The following is a 22961-nucleotide window of genomic DNA, read 5'->3' on the forward strand; positions in this document are numbered from 1 at the left end:
ATGGAGCGAAATTGCAGTTGGGTTGTTTGCGGATTGTAATCGTGATGCATGCCGTTTGGCACTCTTCTTTACCTCAAAACACAGTATCGTCAAGAGTAGTGCAAACGATAATTCCTGATGAAATTTCAAAACCAGGGAAGTCAGAATAGCAAGGAGAGGGTTGAAATTCTGCTTGAGGTTTAACATCTGATCTTCTATTGGTATTGGTATTATAGCCAATTTACTTTGTTTTTTTTTTTGAATTCAAGTATTCTGTGCGCTTCATCTTGAAGATTTTCTATAGAGAGGGAAAAGTCAGATTGGATAGTTCAACCATCTAAATTCTAAAAGACTAGAGTAATATATTTGCAACCAAGCTCATATTAGACCGGTACATCCGTATCTTTTCTACTGCTTGTACAGATCCAACTGTAATCAATACAAACTACAACCTCTTCAATCAGAGTAGACAATTGGCCTGCTTGGCATACTGCATACATCAAACTGCCTCCAGCAGATAATCTGTTTGACAGTTTGCAGTTCATCAAATTTCTCGAGAACCTAAAGGGTAATTTGGCCTAATTTGGCTAGTTTGCTGCACCTGCTCAGTGCTAACAAGTTTTGAAAGAAATTAGCTAACTATATTCCTGACCAAATTTAGATCATATTCTTGCTGATAAAATAACATAAACCAGATCAAAGTGATCATTTTCAATCAAAAGAAATTGCATCAACAAAAGAAAATTGCTTGGGATAGATGAAATTGCATGTATGAATCATTTCCCTGCAATAGGGAAAGATAAAATTCATCAAGAAGATAATCCAGTGATCTTCTAGCTACAATTTTTATCATGTTTTTTTTTTCTCAGTTAATAAATGAACAAGAGCATCCAGTACAAGGGCTACGCTACATAGGCAATAGATTTAAGTAGCATCTGAGCCATGGATAAATAGCAGGGTTACTCCACCCACAAGACTGATGAACTTCAGTAACTGACAGTCAAACCATATCAACCAAACCAGAAGGATTCTCGTAACTGTTAAACATATCACCACCATAACCTTTGTAACAAATAAATCTATTAGCCACTTCCACGTTTAAAATGTTCTCGAATGAACCTCTCTGCATGAGATGGGTACTTATTTCGAATGTATTCTCTAAGACACTTTTGATAGGAGAAGTCTATCCACCCACCATCTGTTCGTACCACAAACAAGCACCTTGAGTGTCTAAATTGAGGATGCCGATCAACCTTTGGAAAGGAAGAGACGAAGAGTCATTAGTTTGTTAAACAGCCTAATACTGTACACATATTCAACCTTTTTTTTTCTTCTCATACAATACGATCAGTTCTATCAATATTCAACCTATTTTTCTTCTCATACAATACAATCAGTTCTATCAGCTTTAATTGGCTAGCTAGCTTCAATTGATCAGGATCTCGGAGGCAAAAATGGCATCTTAGCTAAATGCCTCTCTTTGCAAGACTTAATCTTGTTTAATAACTAGGTTAATCATTCCATAAAACTCACAACCAATGTACATGCAAAACAATCCATCAAAAGCTTTAAAAGGTAAATAGTAGCAGATTATGTCATAATCGGTTGGTGTTAAGATAGAGGGAAAATGTAAACCATAACTATGCTGGCAGGAAACTATTTCAGATAATGGCCGCTTTCAAGTTAGAAAACCAACAACCCACAATTGATAATTTGAGGACTTGAAAACTTCACCCTATCAATTCATGGACACAAACAATATGTGGGACCACTTTGACTCCACTCTTTGATGTGTTTAGGCAAAGTTTACTACAGAGATTATTTCCTCTCTAATACATTTCTAAAAACCCCAAAAATAAAGTAATATATAATTTGAAAATAAGACCATGTGGAATAATGTTTGAGCATATTATAAAAGGAACAACTGCCCATGCTAAACTGGATGAATGACTACCTCAAGTGAGGATCATACTGCATCTCCAGTAAGCCCTATATGTATGCAATCTCTTATTTTCCTATGTCTTGCTACCAAAAACAACAATTGTATGTATGGTATTGGCAATACTTAACAGATTTATGGACAACAAAAGAGGATTATCTTAGGTCAGTGAGAGTTGAAAGCACAGTAAAATACAAATTTCAAATGAGCCCTCCTGCTACTGTGAAGCATCATGCCATGTTTCCACTAGAGTTAAGTCTGTTAAAAATATATAGCACAGATGGTGTATTGGCTTGAAGCTTGACTGATTTACAAGCACCCTAATAAGGAATTGTAGGTTTTCCATGCATAGTTGCAAATATACATTTACAACAGTATAGCATTAAAATATGAAAAAAAAATCAACAACCAAGTTATACTACATATCCAATGAAAGCCTATATATGATTTTTTATTGATTATATAGGATGGTATTTACCATAATAGAATCAAGGCCACATCCAATTTTATCTTCAGAATGTGGATGATAAGCAAGAAGCTTTTCTACCACAGCCTTTTCATCTTCATCTGTTAGACGTTCTCCATCTTTATACCTGGCAGCAAGCAAATCTGTCAAACAGGGTAAAACAATATCTGAAAGCTCCAAGTGGATGATTCAATTTACACAGGAAAAAAAACTGATAGAGGTCAAGTTTTATGCAAAACCTTCATAAGACAGAGATCACCCCCCACATATGATACTTCTTTTGCAGGTGACAGATAACTTAAGATTGCAATAAAAGAAAAGAAGAAAAAAAAAACAACAAACTTGAAACCCAATCCATTTGGTTTTGTTTTTCTTGGTAAAAGTAAATTATTCAGAGAAACTCCCTCTCACACAAAGGAGAAGGGAGATCAGCAGAGGTTACAGAAGAGAGCCAAGTGAGCTGAGGAGAACCCACAGGACAGAGGGCTATGAGAGCTTTTTGGGTAATACTATGAGCTACTCGACTAAACTCTCTAAAAACATGAGAAAACTGAATGCTGACAAAAGAAGCTGCCAAACTGATAATGTCTTCCAGGATGGGGAAATGTGGAACTAGCTTGCAGAGCTCAGCATGCTTGATATCACAGATGAGAATTTGTGTGTACTCCACAAAAAGAGAACTGATCTTGGTTCAAGTCATCAAGAATAAACAATAAGAGAGTGTAGAAAGAGTGTAGTTCAGGCGTGATATATTAATTTTTCTTTTCATATGTTCTGTATTTTCTCATCAAGTCCTAGGGTAATTGATTCATAAGTGTTTGATCACATTTTGTGGAAATATGCTTTCTGCATTGTTTTCCTAAGCAAAGTTAGCACCAGAAATTGCATATCTCCCTCACACTCTTTATGCTAATTTGGAAGTTAAGACCCACACAAGAAGTAGCACCCAAAACAGTTAGTAACTGAATGTGCATCTAATCAAGGTCTTTTGATGCAAATCAATGCAGCAGGTTGAATTTTCAAGTTTGTTGCACTTGTCTGAATGAAGAAGTCTTTCAAATCATCTTCATTTTCTAAAGTTAGGTTTTATCCGATTGCACATTCTATGAACGCAAGATCACAGGATTCTCAGTTGAGGTAATTTTGGGTTTTCATATTTACTTGCAAGATGAGGCATACAGCTTTTTGAAGTGAGGCACAAATTAAAAAAAATACATGAAAATGCCAAAAAAAATATTATTTTTATGAGTAAAAATAAAAAATAATATTAACTAAAAATGCATACTTAAATTTTAAACTAAATGTTCTAAAAAGCCTATTTTCTCAAATTAAAATGCATAGACATAAACATATAAAATATATTCAAAGTGAAAATGTAAAAATATAATTAAACATACCATCTAAAACATATTTAAGTGCTCAACAATTCAAGCACATGAATTATTAGCTTTTTTGTAAGAACTGAAAATTGGGAGGACTCTAAATTATAACAGTTGAAGGCAATTCCAGATTGGTAATCAGGTGGATGCAAAATCAAAGAGTAGGCCCATGGAGCAGCAGGTGTACTATAAGAGAAGTGAACAGAATTGCAAGAGAGTTGAAAGGACAACAAATGGTTAGGTAGATGCCTTGGCAAGACAAGGGGTTAGTAGGGAGCAGCTATTCTGGGGCACCACAACAGGAGTCTTAGCTAATGATGTAAATTAAGGAACAGTCTAGTTTGGGGGGAGGGGAGGGGAAGAGGGGCGAGTTTCAATCCCTGATGCAAGGGATGCACTAGCACTTGGCACTTGTACATTATTCATCATTCTCAATTTTGATTTTAATTTTAATAAAATTTTTTCATCCATCAAAATAAACAATTCAAGCACATGAAACTTTCAATCTCTTTATTTCTTTCCTAATCACGTTACTCTAAAAAGTGCACAATTCTAACCAAGGCGCACCAGGTGCACACCTTTGTAAAGGAGTTGCATCTGGGCCTAGGCAAGGCGCAGGCCTTGAAATGCACCTCACCTGTGCACCTGAGGCACGCCTTTTAAATCACTAGTTGGAGCAAGGTGTGTGAACTTACAAAACTTAGAGGACTGGAGGTAAGAGATATATGGAGGCAGGTCATTTTACCTAAATATAAAAGCTCTTCATGTAGTGTACAACGTGAAGAAGAATAAAGAAATCCTACCAATGGTTGTTAAAAGGTAACATACATAAAATAGGTGATGTTGGCTGCCCAGAATTGGGAAGCTCATTTGGCTGAACATTATGAGTTGAAAAAAAGGTCACTGTTTGGAATCGACAGTTTAGAGGATATCTGAATGACTGAGAAATTGGACCAATGGCTGAGCTATTGCAGAAATTTCAGAATGTGAAGCCTTGCCTCAATGAAAAAGACAAGATGGACTTCGGACAGGTCAGGATCCGTTTCTGTATACTCATTTTTTAATAAAATGAAATTCATCAACAGAAAGCACTTTCCCTTACTCAAAGGTATATGGCATCCCTCTGTGCCATCTAAGGTGATCTTTTTAGTTTGGAAAGAAACACTGGGCAATTGCCTAATGACAGGTAATCTTGACAGATGGGGTATGATGTTAGATGACAATGATAGTCTGCCAAACTCTACATTTCTGGAATTTATTAAAAAAAAAAAAAAACCTCTACATTTCTGGAATCAGCCAATCATCTATTTCAGAACTGCCATGTTTCTATAAACATCATCATCATCATCATCTAAGTCTCCCAACTATATGGGATCGGCTACATGAATCCTGCTTTGCCATTCCATTCTGTTCACCATCGGTGTTCCCACAATCTTATCAAAGAAAGGAGAAGTTCCTACAAGGTGTAGGTGATGTTCTTAGGGCTTTAGAGCAGATCAGTTGAAGCTTTCTTCCATGAATGATATCTGAAGGGGGTGAGGAAAGGGGATAGAGTTGTTTGAAATGTGCTACCTTCACAGTCATTTGGATTAAATGGAGCAAAAGAAATTCACAAATCTATTATCTATGAACAAAATATCAGTTCTGATGATATTAAAACAAGGAAAGTAAAGGGTGTCCTGTGTTCATGGCTGTCAATAAACATGGTTTGCAGGGGAGTTCCTTACTATTCTTTTTTTTAATGCCAAAAGTGTTATTTGTGAACAGGCAATCTTTTTGATACTATTTACTTTTTTCCCATTGCACAATGCCTTAGTGTACAGGAGTGCAGATTTAATCTTTGCGATATATATTTCTTAATACAACATTTGAAAAAGAAAAAATAAAAGAAAGAAAGATAAGAGGACTCGAGTCGAGAATGTTATGGGCAACATCAAATATTAAATAGGTCTATGACAGATATCAATATGCTTGCATCATTTCTGATTTAAGGCAGGTAAAAATTCAGAGCAACTTTCCATTGTTAACAAGACAACAATCATTGCAGTAATAGTCACTAAGCACCATTAGCCCATGATACAGGTCAATGTTATAAGAAAACAAAAGTTATTATGATGGGTGATGAAAATTATTGAAAACCTCTATTTTCTGAGATGCCTAGTGTCGACTTCTATAGTGGTGTAATACTGTCATGTCACCATTGACCACCAAGATTTTATCAGGATAGGTAAGGATTCCCATTCAAGAAGAAGCTAAAGCCACCTGATAATGGCCCTAAAGCTAGCTTGACCAGATTCTACCATCAACATAAAGCTAGCTGCAGCCTCTTTTGAAGCATTTAAGATCCTAATCAAGTTATACATTTACTGACCCAATCTAGCCATAATCCAAACCCTGCTATCAGCCTTAATCCTAGCTTCTAATCTGTTCATTAACATAACCGGATAACCCAGATTCAGCCTTCCTTCAAACCCAATGAAATCCTTCTTGACTATCCTAATTTTCAGTGATTAAAAAAATACATTTAATTTCACCATGTTTAAATATGGCTGCAGCATTACCTTGAAATCCAAAAAATAGTATATTTCTCCTACATCACCCTTGCTATCAAAGATATTTAAAAGCATTGAGACACTTCTTGAGAACCCAAGTTCTCTAATAGAAAAGAACACATCTTCCTGGGGGAACAAATGCCATTTACCTTTTGCAGGAGAAGCTATTACCCAGTGGTGATCCACCAATCCAGGATCTTGGGAGCAGTACACTGGAAACAGATTAACCTTTTTGGCATTCTTTTGCATAAAGTGGCTGCTCTCTCAGACTGAATTTTGCACCTGACATGCTTGTTAACCTGGGATTTTACCACTGCACCAAGCGAATGCCTGATAGGAATCAATCAGCACCCTTGAAGACATTCTAGAAAGAAGGCCTTATAACAGGTCCTGATATGGCAGAGTGGTGGTACTTGGGATTTGGACTGAATTGAAATGCCAAGGGTATTTTTGTCATTTTCTGTGGGGTCCAATGATAGGGTTTAAATTGTCTAATTATAGTTTGTTTATGTTTAAAATTTCAGTCATTGCATAAGTAGGATTAGAATTACTGAGTCTTCTTTGAATTGAAATAGAATATGACGGCTTAGCTTGAATCCTACTAGGATTATTGAGTCTAACAGTTTTACTCCTAAGACTATTATGAGTCTAACAGTTTGACTCCTAGGATTATTATGAGTTTAGAGTCTATAAATATGTATGGACGTTTTTTTTTTTGATGAATAATAATAAATTTATTGATTCAGAAACAAATTTAGAGTGAGTTCATACATCATCCCAGCGAGAGGCGTGAGCTGCAGCCCCTCCTTGAAACTTACAAGTAAACTAGGAAAGAAAAACAAGAATCACAACTGAGCCCAAAATAATTCTTTCCTATTTACCCCTTGCTTAGCTAACATATCTGACAAAGTATTTGCTGATCTCCCCACCCACTGTACAGTGACCAACATATTCCTTGTCAACCAACTAAATTTCTTCATTTCATTCTTGTATCGCCACATAGCCTCTTCAGAATTTTTCAACCAACCCACCACCACTTTGGAGTCCCCCTCAATTATTAGTTGTTGTACCCCCAGTTGGTTTGCAAATTTCACCCCTTGTACAGCAGCTAAGGGTTCTGCCCTGATGGAGTTCCCAAATCCCAAGGGACCTGAGTAAAGCAACAAAATCTCTCCCTTCGCATTTCTCAAAGAACCCCCCATTCCGGATAAACCTGGATTACCCATGCTACTTCCATCAAAGTTCAACTTTAGTGAGCCTTCGGATGGAGGAGACCAGCTTGTAATTGATTTGTCCTTTAGAGATGAACACCTCGCTATTGCTAACCAATTTCTCCAAAGGTCATTAAAGGAGAATTGATGAATCCAAGGTCTTCAGCCAATGTATTGCCCTATTTAACACACAGTCTTTCAAATCCTGACTGCTCCTTTCCTTTTCTTGAAAGATTCTAAGATTTCTTTCTTCCCAAAGAGTCCAAATCAAAGCAGCACGAGCACATCTCCACATAATTCTCCCTATTTTTGTAGGCCAATAAAAGGTAGAATGGTTGAAGAGTATGTGAACTTCTGCTGGTAGACTCCAACTACCCCCAAACAACGAAAGTAGCCAAGCCCAAAGGTCTACAGAAAAGGGACAAGATATTAATAAATGGTAACAATCCTCACCGTGAGCTCTACAAAGGATACACCAATTAGGAGAAATACAGAGGAAAGGTCTTCTCTTTTGTAGGTTATCTAAAGTGTTAAGTTTCCCATGGAATACTTCCCAACAAAATGCCATAATTTTTGGGGGAACTAGCCTACACCAAATTTCTTTTGACGGAAAGGGTTGGTGAGTAGAAAGTTGAGAGATGGACTTGAAGAAAGAAGCACAAGTGAAGGTTTCATTGGGTCTAGGAGTCCAAACCCTCTTATCTGGCTTGGAGGGATCCAAACAAACCTGATTAAGACAACCAAGCAAAGCAGAAAGAGAATCAATTTCATCATCCCTAAGACCTCTACGAAACCCAAAATCCCAAGTAGGATCTAAGGGTGTTCCCAAAGGTGAGACAAATTTTGAGACCACCTCTTTTTTGTACGAAGAAATAGAAAAAAAAACGAAGGGAACAAATCCTTTAACGGTGTGTCTCCTACCCAAATATCCTCCCAAAAAAGGACAGAGTTGCCAAAACAAACTTCATACCTGATAAAATTGAGGAATTGAGGAAGGGTGTTGTGAATAGCCTTCCAAGGTGCTGCTAGGTTAGCTTGCCTCGATACACCAGCATCCCATCCATTCTCTGACCTCCCATGAATACTTCCCACCACCTCATGCCACAATCTCTCTCTTTCCAAAGGCCATCGCCATAACCATTTCCCTAACAGGGTTTGATTTTTTCTAGTTACCCTCCCAAGTCCCACACCCCCCTCTTCTTTACTTCTGCACACAATTTCCCGATTAACCAAGTGATCATTTTTTTCTTGTCCCGGCTCCCATAAGAAATCTCTCATCAACTTCTCCAGTTTCCTAGCTTCCCTAACTGGTATCCTAAAAACAGACAAATAATAGGTAGGTAAGTTAGCCAAGGTAGCTCTTATTAGGGTAATTCTCCCTCCTAAAGAGATATAATTCCTCTTCCATGAAGCTAATCTCTTCTCAAACTTTTCTATCACTGGGGTCCAAAATCTACTCTCCCTAGGATTTGCCCCTAAAGGAAGCCCTAAATATGACATAGGCCAAACAGAAGTGGAACACTCAAGACACTCCGCAATAGCCTCGACCTCCCCTACCTCCAAATTTATACCTGCTATGCAGCTCTTTTCTAGATTTATTCTCAAGTTAGAGATACTTTCAAAACCTTTTATTAGCTCCTTTAGGTTTGCTACCTTTTCGCTAAGACCTCCTTCACAAAAGATCATTAGGTCATCTGCAAACTGAAGGTGGGTGATGGGAACTTGGTGTCTCCCTATTCTCCAACCCCTAATGGCATGTTCGTTGTCAGCCTTAGTAATGATCCTACTAATCACATCAGCTACTAAGGTAAAAAGGAAGGGTGAGAGTGGATCCCCTTGCCTGACACCCCTGCAAGTTGGAAAAAAGTCCCTCACCATACCATTTACCAGAATAGAGTAGTGACAAGTACTAATACACCCAAAGATCCAATTACACCACTTGTCCCCAAACCCACAGTTTTGCATAACCTCTAATAGAAACTTCCAGTCCACCAAATCATAGGCCTTTTCAAGATCCAATTTACAAATGAATCCTCTCTTACTAGACCTTTTCATTTCTTCCACACACTCATTCGCAACTAAAATCTGATCTGTTATCTGTCGCCCTTGAATGAAAGCCCCTTGTGTTTCACTAATGATAGAAGGGAGGACTATTTTGATCCTCAATGAGAGCACTTTAGCCAGAATTTTATAGATGCTTGTCATCAAACTAATAGGCCTAAAATCTTTTGGGTGGTTGGCATCAATCTTCTTAGGTATTAGGGCCAAAAAGGTGGCATTAATTACAAGGCTTATAGTGTGATTGTCTGCAAATTCCTTAAAGACTTCAACTAAATCCTCTTTCACCACCTCCCAACAGTCTTGATAAAAGCCCATCGTAAAGCCATCTGGACGTTTTACACAAAGGCAATGAAATATATTGAGTTTTCTTCAGCTTATGCTAGCTATGGTGAGTGATTCCCATGCCTTAGAGTGAATCTAGGCACCCTGTGAGTGATTCCAGGTATTTTCTCTCTTCTTTCTCTTTTATTCCTTCAAGAAGCCATTACAGCCATAAAACTTTGATCAATAAGACCATTCAACATTCTCTAAGGACTAGAACTGAGCTGGTCCTACATCAATGCCCCTATCCACCTTTTGCAGGAGAAGCTATTACCTAGTGGCGATCCAGAAATCCAGGATCTTGGGAGTGAATGAGCGATACACCGGATACCGACTAACCTTTTTGGCATTCTTTTGCATAAAGTGGCTGCTCTCTCAGACTGAACCCTGGAACCTGACATTCTCATGCTTGTTAACCTGGGATTTTACCACTGCACCAAGCAAATGCCCTTGATATCTTGTTCTTTTGCTCCTAATATTTGGAATTGGGTCTTTATGTTGCTTGGGTGCAAGTGGAACTTGCCCTCTGAAGTAAATTTGCTTTTTGATCCCTCAGAAGCCTTGCTGAAGTAAAGGAGTGCATAATGACAAGAACAATCTTTTGGATGAAAACTTCAAACCTTTTTGTGAAGTATCCTTTTGACAATTTTAGGAGAAATTGGGCAGAAGTGGCATCCACAACCTCTAAAAAGAATAGATTACAAACAGAATGGAGACCCCCTCTGGAGGGAGTGGTAAAGCTAAACTTTGACGAGAGAAGTCAAGGTAATCCAAGGCCCTTGGGTATAGGAGGGGTTTTGAGATATAAGGAGCACCATCTTATCCTTATTTTCAAGACCAGTGGGAGTTGGCAACTCTACAAGGGCTGAGATACTGGCAGCAGTACAAGGAATAAAAGGGGACTCTAAGGTGGTAGTGGGTTGGTTGTCGAATCCAGAAACAGTCTTTCGAGGCTACAGGGATCTTCTCAAGAAAGTTAATTGGCTTATAAGTGTAGAGAACACTTATGTGGGCCCCACAGCTGTGGTCCCCACTGTGTTCGTATGACAGCACATGTAATCTTTGTTAGTTATATCAGTGTTAGTTGGTAGTTATTTCAGACAGCTTGTTATTTCAGCTTATTAGTGTTTTATTTGCCATGTAAGCATTAAGGGCAATTCTGCCTTTTTCTACAATTAGTGAACATAACATATAAATATTAAGAGTGGGGCGGCAGATTCAATCTATCTGTCCCTCTCCTTTCTAAACCCTTGTGTACTTCTGCTTCTCCTCCTTTTCTCCTTCTTTTCTCCATCCGAAACCTTTTTGGATTCAAGACTGACTGTAGTCTTGTTCGACTACTATAACGAACATGTCAATTAGATTTCAATGGGTTAGTAGATCGACAAATGGCTAATTCTTTGGCTAAAGAAGGGGTATCAAGGGGTGGATTGTTTTGGGCTACCTTATAATTATAATTCTATTTAGACTTTAGAATGTGCTTATATTCTCAGTTTTAAGGGGAGGTAACATCTCGTGCCTCCTCTTAGGGTGCTTGTACACTTTTTCTATTCTTAATAAAACTGCCACTCATTTATCAAAAAAAAAAAAAAAGACCTTGCTAATGTAGCTGAAATAATCAATGTTCTGAGAACCGGACCGGGCATAGGACTAGAGAGGGGAGAGGTTCACAGGTCAGAGGTTCAACCAGGGTCGAACCGAAGGTCAAACCATGATGACGTGGCATATACATATATATACTAGAGGTCATATAAATATTATATGTAATATATTTTACATTACAACTTTTAATATACTTACATATGGTGCATTGATGGCAATTGGTAAGTTCCTTAATTTTTAAAGAAAATGATTAGGGTTCAAGTCTCTTAATTTACATTTTCTCTAAACACATGCTTAATAAAGTAATATATACAATAAAATAGTCATTAATTAACACAAGAGGTAGACTAATGGTAATTAAGCAATATATGAAAATAAGAGGTCATAGGTTCAAATTTTGATGAGCACATTTTATACTTTCTATTAGTTAAGGACCTAGGCGGTTTCATGAAACTGGGACTGGTTCACTGGTTTTCCGGTAAACCGGCCGGTCAGCCGGTTTTCACCAGGTTTTTAATCAAAACGATTATTGGGGTATGACCGAACCAGCTAGTGTCCCAGGTCCTGGCTCAACCGGTCCAACCGGCTGGCCCGGCCCGGTTTTCTAAACACTGGGGATAATAAACCATGTAGCTACAATGTCCTTCCCCACCTCAATAAGTTAGGAATAAACTTTTGAGTCATTAGCATATATCTATTCTTGGTACATTGAAACATTAAATTGAAGCCTATCCAATCATGAGTGAATCATATTTCAGTAAATATGTCTATATCCAATTATTATGAAAGCTTTGTGTAGAAAGAGAAATGAATAATTCAAAGGCCAGGTATTGACATTGTATATGGATCAATTACACATTCCAATTTGATGACAAAACAGTTAAAGATATATAGGAAAACTCCCTACAGACATCTTTAAATTTCAGCCTTAAGCCACAAATGCATCCCATGGCTACTGGTCCATTTTCCAACTGATCGAAGACCATGCCCAGTCATTATAAATTTGGATGTAGAAATAACAACAATTAATTAAAGTCAGGTGTTGAGGTTGTAATGTATCAATGAGGCACTCCAGTTCAATGCCAAACTATCTAAAGAAAGATGACGAGTTGGGTTCCAAATGACTTTTATTGAGATGTTAAATATAAGAAATTGGCAGGCATTTACTTCACAATTGTGAAGCATAACTTAGCTCATTGCCAGGGTCTTCTCAATATATTTAGGGAAAACGAATGCTATCAATTATGTGATGTTAGAAGCAAAGTATTCTTCAAAAGACCTTTAAATATTCTCTGGACAATGAAATTCCGAAATAAGTTAATTAACATTTAACAGGAGAATCTGCATTGGAAGTTATCCTTGCTATTACATTGTAATTTTCATGCTTAGTTTCATAGAAGGGGCAACTTTCCACTCCACGGTTAGTAAGCATCAGTCACAAACACAATTACCCTCTTCTGGATGTCTCATACAAGTTCCAACAAAGAAGAAATGAAGATGAAAGCTAAAATCCATGGAAACTCCAATTTAGCATAAGTATCCAACATGCTTTGAGGCAATAAAACGTGAAAGCACAACCATTTCTGAATCCACTAATAAAGTTAACTATGGAATTGTTTAAAAGAATGTATACTTGATTAAATATAAATTGGATTCGTGAATGTTTAAAAAGAACCTAGACAATGGCATAAATATTGCTGCGAATGCACCAAAAGTTGTTCATCTCCCTGACACTGTGCAATAATATGATGGCTCTGAAAAATTCTATAACTCGTCAATATTGCTACTTCAAAAAGGACATACTTGAAGCATTTTAGAAAATGCCATTACCATGATTTCATTGTGGTCCAAGAAGCAATGAGATAGAAGGTTAGCATTATTTAAAGAAGTTATTTATTGCAGAACAAACAAGCATTCAGTTGGTTATGCTATAATAGAGGTCAAAGTTCATTCTTGCTACGCTACGATGAAGACTCAAACTTCCTTCAGTTCTGATTATTTTCTAGAGCAAATGAACAGAGAAGAACAGAGCGATTCCTCTCTTTGACTCCTTGGACCCACTCTACCTATCAGAGTAGAACGGTATCATTTTCTTTGAATTCCCAGTTATTTCCTACTTCCGTGAAGGTTTTTTTTTTTCCTGTGAGTGGTTAAAATTTTCTAAAGTCTATCCTTTCTTTTCCTAAGAAAATGGGTCAGTGAGAAAATTCCAAAGTGGCTTTTCTTTTCTTTTCTTTCCTCTTCTACCATCGATTAGAGGAGATTGTGTCATATACTATTCATCATGTATTTCTGTTCAGTTCCATCCCAAACGAATCGGTGAGTGGTCAGTGACTCAAATTACGCGTCTGTGAGACCTCCTGTTTGCTCTGAATTATCGGTTCTCACTGACATTTAAATAAAATTGAAGAAACAAAATAAGCGTCAAAAAATAGGAGGGGGATGAGGAGAATAAAAAATTTAGCTTTCCGGGAAATTTACTTGTTAGAATGGAGAATCTCCTTGGTAAGAAAAGTGATGGGCTCGATGTCTCGAAGAATCTCCGCCTCTCTATCTTTCCACCGCCTGTATCCGGGGTCGTCCAACCGAGAGTGCCGTAGCGGTTCTTTGGCACTCCAATCAGCTGTGCGCTCTATCCCGGGGATCTCATTACTGTGTGGCTGACACGGCTCGGCCGCCGCACAATAAGACGGTCTGCCCACAGCGGCAAAGAAACCAGAGGCGGAACTGCGTTGTTGGAATCGGGTATAGAGGAGGGGGATACCTCTTAGGAGTAGCGGGGCGGCCATGAATGAGAGTAGGGAATGGGGGAGCGACAGTGTGCGCATCCTATGGTTTTCCTTCGTAATAGAAATTAGAAAATTAAATAAATTAAAGTAATGATATAAAATTTTACTTCACTTTTTTTCAGGGTAAGATATAAAAACCTCCCTTTTCACTTTCGCAGAAACGATAAACCTCCCATATAAAAACCTGCAGTTATATCTCTTTTATTATTGTCCTCTAAAAAAACCTAATGCATTAATTTTCCAAAAAGTATTTATTACCCTTATATCTAATTCAGATGAAAATTAACTAAAACAACCCAGGAAAAAGTATTTTTAATTAAAACAGTAGGTTTAGTGAAATTTAAATGGGAAAATCTGATATTTTGATTTTTGAATTATATTGAAAGATGTCTTTAGTGAACTGTAAGGGCAATTTTATAACTTTGAAGTCTCCATTTAGGATAAAGATAGAAAGGTCGTAATTGTAGACTTTTTGAAATTATAAGCGAGGTTTTTGTTAAAAGTGAAACCTCAAGGGAAATTATTATGATTGTCAAACATTTCAAGGGACGTTTGTATATTTTACCGTGACAATCCATGTGCTTTATTGTCAAACATTTGAAGTACCCTGTAATTTGGTTCGAGTGATAATTTGGTCCTCGAAATTTAAAATACAACAATCTAGTATCCAAACTTTCAAAATGTGACAATCCAGAATCCGAATTTTTAAAATGTGACAATCTAGTATTTGTCGTTAACTAGTCCGTTAATCAGCCGTTAAGTGATATTTGAAAAATCAAGAATGCCCTTTGAATGTCATCTAATTCTCTTTATCAACCATCCAAACGTTGACAAAAATCTGAAGAGTCCCAAATCGTAGCATCTTCTATTCAAAAAAAAAAGTTGGTGATTGTTTAAAAGAATCTATAATTTGGGACTATTTATTTTATTGTCAATGTTTTGATAGTTGATAAAAAAATTAGATGCCATTCTTAGGGCATTTTTTACTCTTCAAATATCATTTAACGGCAGGTACCGAATTGTCACATTTTGAAAGTTCAGGTACTGGATTGTCACATTTTAAAAGTTTAGGTACTGAATTATCGTATTTTAAAATTGGGGGACCAAATTATCACTCGAGCCAAAAGTACAAGAATTTTTCCTAACTAAAACACTCGTATACTTCGCATATTACTAAGGCACCCTCTTATGGTTTGCACTTTGAATCGGTTTATTTATTGTTCTTTCACTTTGATGAAGATGCAATTTGACAATTTTAGCCATGGCTTCTATTACCATAAGAAGTAAATGTCTATTTTGCTCCTATTTAAATGAGGGTGACAGTGGATTAGTCGTCCCTCAAAAGCCTTAATCAGAGAGGAATATCCCTTCAAGGATTAGGAAAAGAAAAGAAAAATAATATGCACGCATTTCATAACGCATAGTAATATAAAGTGGTTGGGGGCTTGGGGTGGTAGATGCTAATTCGGATCTCCTACCCACATGATACAGTAGTTCAAACAAAACTGAAACAAGTTTGGTTTAACTAACATGGTTTTAGTCTTTGAGCAAGGGGCAAAAAATGCTTAGCATTGAAAGTACAACAAAACAAAGAAACAAAAAGGGGAAGGATACAGTGGGCTCTAGTTTGGTTTCGAAAAATAGAGAAGGGGAGAATAAGGGGTCGGAGGAGAGTGTGCATGAGAGGACTGCTACTTAGATGTTGAGCGAGATTTCGCTTAGGATGGATGCTATTTGGATGTTGGAGAAGAGGGAATGGTGGGGACAAGGTGAGAAATGTCAAGTAGATGTTAATAGGGGTTTAACTTGCGCAGGCCCCAACCTGAAATTTTATATGGGCTGGGATAGGGTACAACTGGATCGGATTCGAGGTCTGGTCCCATTTGGTTGAATTTGGATCGCCTCTGTTCGAATTTTCGTGTCGGATGATAGGATCCAGTCAGGAATCGGATCACCCCTATCCGGTCCGATAAGATCCATTTTGTGATATATGTTATATATTTATTTGTATAAATATATATATAATATATATATGCTATTTATTTATTTATATTGTATTTTTATAAATTTGTTATATTCTTTATTTTTTATAAAAAACATGTATATATGATGATAAAAATAATTAAAAAATACTCATATTTCTTTGTTTTTCTTTATTTAAATTGGTATATTTTATTTTCTTTTAATACTTCATTAATTAAAAAAACAAATCAGGTTGAATCAGATCTAAAGATCCGACTTCTCGATCGGATTTGAATTCAAATCCTTGCCTATCAGATCCAATCGGATCCCCTAGGATTGGGCTTGGATTTTCGGTCCTTAGGCAATGCTTAGGTACAATAAATCAAGCTTCTTTGACCAAACTGAGCCGCCCGAGTGAATCAAATTACAATGTGGACTAGCTCGGGTTGGGAAGATTGGGCTTGGGCCTTAAGCCCAAATTTTAGGGTCAAAACTGAGGCCTGGGTTGACCATAACCCTGACCCAACCCACCCGACTTGCACCGAAGATAAAGTTTTGAGGGAGTGAGACAATAAACGCTGGGAGTAACACTGAATAGGGGGAATTGAAAAGGGGAGAGGTTGTTGAGATGATGCTTGTCTAAAAAAACTAAGATGATTTTTGTGGTTATGTGAAAATCATAAAGAACAATGTTACTAATTGGGCATGCTACACATTTCTTGTCAAGCCCAAGTTTTGAACATTTGTATGATTACGGGTTGCAATTTTTCCTGTAAAATCGAGGCCTCACCCTGCCCCAAATGGGCTGGGTTTTCCCTAACCTTAAACAAGGATAAGGCGGAGATAGGGAAAATATTTTTGCCCCAACTTGAGGATGGGGTGGAAACTGGGAATAGGATTTACATATAATTCCCTGATGATAAACTTGTAAAATATTCATAGGTTTAATATTAATTTTTGAAATACTTCTAAGTCCCCCCAAATTTTTAAAACATATGATAATTCCATTTTTATAATACCCCAAATTACCATAATTCAATTCTTAAAATACCCTAAATTCCAATAATTATATTTCTAAAATACTTTTAAATTAGATGTATTTTTAGGTGGCTGTGTCAGGGTGGGAAAAATTCAGGAATTCCTCATCTTTGATGGAGAGTGGATGCCCCACCCCATTGCCATTCCTATGTATGATTAGAGCTCAACATCTTCTTCCTCAATCTACACATGCATCTACAACTTTTGTGTTTGGAAACACTTTTTTAGCTTTAAAGAAGAGTAATACCCCTAAATTCCCATAATCTAATATTTAAAATACCCCTAAATTCCCATAATATAATTTCTAATCTATTCCAAATATGATGTATTTTTAGATGTTAACTTGGGACGAGGAAAATTCAGAGATTCTTTCATAATTTGACATCACACATCTCACCATGAGACTAGGACCTGCCATGTATGAGATGTGTGATGTCCCGTTGGTAGGGTGTTGGAATGTGCTGATGGTAGAGTGGGTGTGAGAGAGAGAGTAGGAAATGCTTTTATTAAGAGTCGCATTTCTTTTTCTAAATGAAAAAAACAAACGGTTATTAGCAGCCAAAAAAAAGTAAACCGAGTGTAAACTATAATGGAAACTATAGGGAGGGTTTTAGTTAATACGATAGAATATTGGAGTGTCTAAATGACCCTTTTTGTTATTTAAAACTTATTTTCCATTACGCCACTGTTATGGTCATGGTTTTTAAAACCAACCCATGACTCAACCGGTTGGGGGTTTGGTTATCGATTTGAATGGTTAATCGGCCGGTTCAGCGGTTTATTGACTAAAATCAATGATTTTGAGGAAAAACGAAACTGGTCAGGTGACTGGTTCCCGGTTTTTCCGGTCCAACCATCCAGTCCGGTTCAATTTTGAAAACCATAATTATAGCTGTGATCATTAAAAATTGTCCATTTAATCCTTTTTTTTTATTTTACTAAGTAATTAAATATTTTCAATGATCAAATTAACCCTGTTTCCCTATTAAGTAGTTTAAAAGAGAAACAGGTATCCTTCTATCCTCCAACCCAAAAGTCGGGAGCCCATTGTCATTTGGATGAAGTGATAACTCCCAACTCTCATATGGAGGGTATCATAAACAAACTTCATCATCTCACAATTTTCATGCAGCGCAAACTTAAAGGGACGGGAAGTATGCTAAACTTACAAAATCCATTCATCTCCTAATGTTAACCAGCGGTGCTTCGGAACAGGAGGTTTTGAAAAGTATGGATAAATATAATAAAATTGGAAAAAAAAAGTGAAAGTGAGTTTTAGATAATAATTTTAAATTAATTAATTAAAAATAAAAAAAAAATCATAAAATAAGTTGTGGATGAAGGCATTTTGGTCTAGATATAAAAAAACCAACATAATTTACAAATCTGGGCCTCTGTGAAAGTAGTAGCATGGGCCATACGGCCAATGGGCCGAGTTGAAAAATGGTCGAGAGTACACGCGCACACACAAAAAAAAAAAAAAAAAAAAAGAATGAAAAACTTGAAAACAATGAGTAAGCTATAGGATTAGAGCAACCCAGTGAAGGGACCATTCTTTTTAGTTTTTGTTTTATTTTGAATATGACCATTCCAATATGAATAATAGATTTATGCGGTAGGTGGAGATGCACATCTCATCCTTCCTTATCCACGGTATGGCCCAGGGCCTCTTCATATGTATATCTTCTCCGTATGAACGTTTATTTTGAATTTGACCTTTTAGCATGTTGCTTTGTTTGGTGAAGGAAAAAGTAGGGAAAGGAAGATAAACCTTTATAAAATTTATATAAGATTTTTCATTTTTTCTTTCCTTTCTCTACCTTTCCTTCAAATCAAATATAGCCTAAAGTTTAATTCAATACTATCAAATGCCATCTAAAATTGATATAAAAATTTGCAGTTTGAAATGTTTCAGTTATTAATTATTTCATTTTTATGGTAAAAAAACTGTATTTTCAACATGTATCATTTTTTTAAAGAAAAAAAAAACTTATCGCATTTTTTCTGTCGCTCTTTTCAATCCCACTTTTTCATAATTAACATGTTAAAAATGGGTTATACTATTTGAACATAAAAAAACCCAAAATAATCTATCATGACCTTGAAAATTGATACATATTGTTGCTGTCAAGGATGGGGCCGAGGGCAATAAGGTAACTTTGTTTCTTTGGCTAAGGCCGATGTGTCCAACCTGAGAATAAGAGAGAAAACGCTAGAGGCCCCAGGTGTTATCCCAGGGGTGGAGACTCCGACAGTCAAGTTAATCAAGCGTATGAAAGGGTCGAACCAAACTTGAGACGAGGGTTCAGATGAAATCACTAGATAGCAAAAGAGCTAAAGAGCAGTAATGAACAAGATGGATTTACCTTATGCTGGTCACCCCCTTTTATACTTAACTTTGCAATGGAGTGGTTAAGGGTTATTAGGAATGCCACGTGGTGCAATCCTGGGCCTGGCTATATGCGCCTATATTGCATATCAATGTATCATACAAGTTGGTATGATACAAATTGATAATTTGAAGTTTTTACCATGGTTTTCGGGCCTTACTAATCTGTTTAGAACCTTCCCACTACTTCCAATTTTCTCTTAATTTATATCGAACCAAACATATTTCATCTTAAAAATTTAGACTCCACTTTTTGTATTGATACAGACATTTACATTTACCGTGTTCAATGTTTGTAAGACTTACATTGGACACGGACTTGGAAAGCTTGCTCGGTCATGGGTTGAATACATGGTTTTTAAAATTGGACCAGACAATGAACTGTTTTGGGATCCGGTTCTCAGGTCAAATGGTTTAATTGTTTGGACCAAATGAACGGCCCGCTTTGGCAGAAAAAAAAAGGTTAAAAACTGTTGTCTGAATTGATAATTCGACTACTCAGTACAGCAGCTCATTGACTAAATCAATGGTTTTTGGTCAAAAAGCAGTTTTAGGGTGAAACAGAACCAATCATGTGACTTGTTCCCTGTTTTTCCAATCTAACCATATGGTCCAGCCCGGTTTTGAAAATAGTGGTTGGATAGTTCAATTATTGGCTCAAATGATTCAACCGGCTGGTCCGATCCAACCAGCTGACCTGTAAAACACTCTTATTCCTCAGCCCTTTTTGGCAAGACAAGGAGAATATTTCATTAAAATTGAAATCCAAAGCACATCAATTGGTTATTTACAAATAGGACTCAATAGAAAACATTTTTTAAAAACATCATATCGGCCGGCATGTTTCAAATAATATACCCATGACTTGCTTGGACTATAAGATTGACATGGAGCCAAAAATAAAATGACAAGAGAACAATAATACCTTGCCGGAAACAAGATTCTTTCCGGAAAGAACCATCAGCTGATAGATTTGCTTAAAATGGGGATCCATATCAGTTGCAGTTCCATTGTTTCATTGCCCCTTAGGCTCAGTTTCGAAGGAATACAAATATAAATTTACAGTGTAAAAACTTGTGTTTTGTATTTACATATTTATATTTCCATTTAATAGGAATATAAATACAAATAGATAGAAAATAATACAAAATACAAGCTTATAAATTTATACTCCTTCCTTATGAGTTATGAAATCTCCCTATTCCACATGTGATCCATGCTAAAGACTTCGCAAATTGATGGAATGTTTGGCTGGAGGAATCATTTGTCACGTCAGTTGATTCATCAGTTTGTGTGAAAAGTGCTATTTTGTAAGATTATTTTTCTCAAAAATAATAGTACTGGTTGATTGTGACCGGAATAAACGCATAGTGCCTACTGGCTCTCAATTGGTATGGTATTTGGTTGGTTGCAGAATCTCACTGCCACCACGGTTCGGGGATGGGCTACCATTATGATTTGTGGTTACGTTAAAGGTGCAAGCTGGTTTAGGTTTTAGATCAATTTAAGCCCCCTAAAGCCTCAACTTGAGGTGAAGCCTAAATTATCTAACTTAAGCCAAGTCCAAATCCATATTAAAGTGATATTTGGCATCGATGATGATTTTTTCTTGTCTATTATTTAGAAATTGGGGATTTTTGAAAAATCATCAAAAATTGTTGTTTAGTATCATTTATGTCATGTAAGTTGATTTTTAAGAAACCGGTTTTGAGTTTATTTAGTATTGATATTCAAATGCCAATTATTTTTGTATTAGAGTTATCATTCAATATCATGTTGGATGCCATGTCATCCTCAAAAATCTAGAATCATTTAAAAATTAATAAATCATCAAAAAAAGGTGATCCCTAAAAAGGATTGTTTCTAGTAATCGATTTTTGGCTGATTTTCCAGAAACCGACATAATCGACCAACCAAACATATATATATATATATGGGAAATCATCATCAGTGCCAAACATTACCTATTTGATGCATTGGGGTTGGTCTATTAGCTTACACTAAAAATTCTAAATATACACACACACACACACTAGCGAGGACTTGTGCGATGCATGGGCTTTGTTAAGTAAAAGTTAAACAATATACATAGGAGTATATAATTATTTTATATTTTAACTTTTTAATAACCAATCCAATCGAACTCAAACTCGAGTTGGTCGATTTTCTAATATTTCCGATCGGTTTTGGTTTAGCAATTTCTCAACTCGACCAAGTTAGGTCAGTTTCGATTTGGCCATTAATAAGCTAACCAAAACTGAACTAACCCGACCATATATATATATATATAATTTTTTAATACAAAAAATGAAAAACTCACATATTTCTTAGTCTAAAATATTTTACATCATAAATTTTATTTTTTTAATAATATCACTATAATTTGTTAAATTTAAATTTAATTTTTTGAACAAACAAACCAAACTGAAAATAGATCCAAACTGATACAACCTGAGTTGACAGGTTTTCAACTAATGGTCAATTGTATTGGGTGATAAACTCCCGACCTAACCAAGTTAATTTGGTTAGCGAAACAACTTGCAATTGAATTGAACCAATCCTTTAACACTTCTAATTTCAACTAAATTAATAGTCTAATGACTCTAATATCTAATAAATAAAAATAATTTAATTTCCTATAATTATTGAAGATTTATTGCAAAAACACACAATTATTGAAAATAAATTTATAATGAAAATACAATAAATACTGAAAATATATTAAATTAGTTAATAAATAGTATAATCTCAAATAATAGTTTAATCTCTAATAAATATTAATCAATAAATTATAAAAAATACATAATTACCAAAAATAAATTTATATAACAAAAATATAATAAATATGACAAATTAAATTTCAAAAGTTAAATAATAGTTGTTTAATATCCAATAAATGATTATTGAAAACATATTTATCAAAAATACAATAAATAATTACTGAAAATAAAATAACTATTAATTTTAGTGTATATATATAATGAATGTACACTGTTATTGTAAAATTATTACTAACAAATACTATTTTTTGAAAGTTATTTTTTATAATTATTAATTTATATAAGCGAAGTTAGTTATTTGCAATACTATTTAGTTATTTAAAATTTTTAAATATTAATTATTTAATTAATTTAATAATCCATAAAATTATAATTAGTACTATTATAACATAATTTGTCATTAATTTTGTAAATTAATAAATTATTATTAATATGAAATTTATGAAATCTATTATAATTATTTTTCTACTTTTAAGAATTTTTTAAATTTATT

The 22961-nt window shown here is 35.7% G+C and overlaps 1 protein-coding gene across 1 annotated transcript; it reads right to left on the reverse strand.

The window, feature by feature from the left end:
• Positions 1-709: 709 nt before the first annotated feature.
• Positions 710-14362, reverse strand: LOC104607095 (DCL-like protein). Its single transcript, XM_010272607.2, has 3 exons — positions 13992-14362; positions 2397-2511; positions 710-1232 (listed from the first exon to the last, which is right to left on the reverse strand). The coding sequence occupies exons 1-3, from the start codon at positions 14336-14338 to the stop codon at positions 1062-1064; spliced, it is 633 nt and encodes a 210-aa protein (XP_010270909.1). The 5' UTR covers positions 14339-14362; the 3' UTR covers positions 710-1061.
• Positions 14363-22961: the final 8599 nt, after the last annotated feature.

This window comes from Nelumbo nucifera, chromosome 5, assembly GCF_055504915.1.
Source record: "Nelumbo nucifera cultivar China Antique chromosome 5, China Antique-T2T, whole genome shotgun sequence".
Classification (NCBI taxonomy): Eukaryota; Viridiplantae; Streptophyta; class Magnoliopsida; order Proteales; family Nelumbonaceae; genus Nelumbo; species Nelumbo nucifera.

Bases quoted from the DNA above. Each gene is read 5' to 3' on its own strand.
- LOC104607095 (XM_010272607.2), bottom strand. From the start codon at position 14,338: ATGCGCACACTGTCGCTCCCCCATTCCCTACTCTCATTCATGGCCGCC. The intron at 2,512-13,991 runs GTAAATTTCCCG...GCTTGCTGCCAG, and splicing joins GAGATTCTCCATTCTAACAA to GTATAAAGATGGAGAACGTC. The intron at 1,233-2,396 runs GTAAATACCATC...TCCTTTCCAAAG, and splicing joins GTGGCCTTGATTCTATTATG to GTTGATCGGCATCCTCAATT.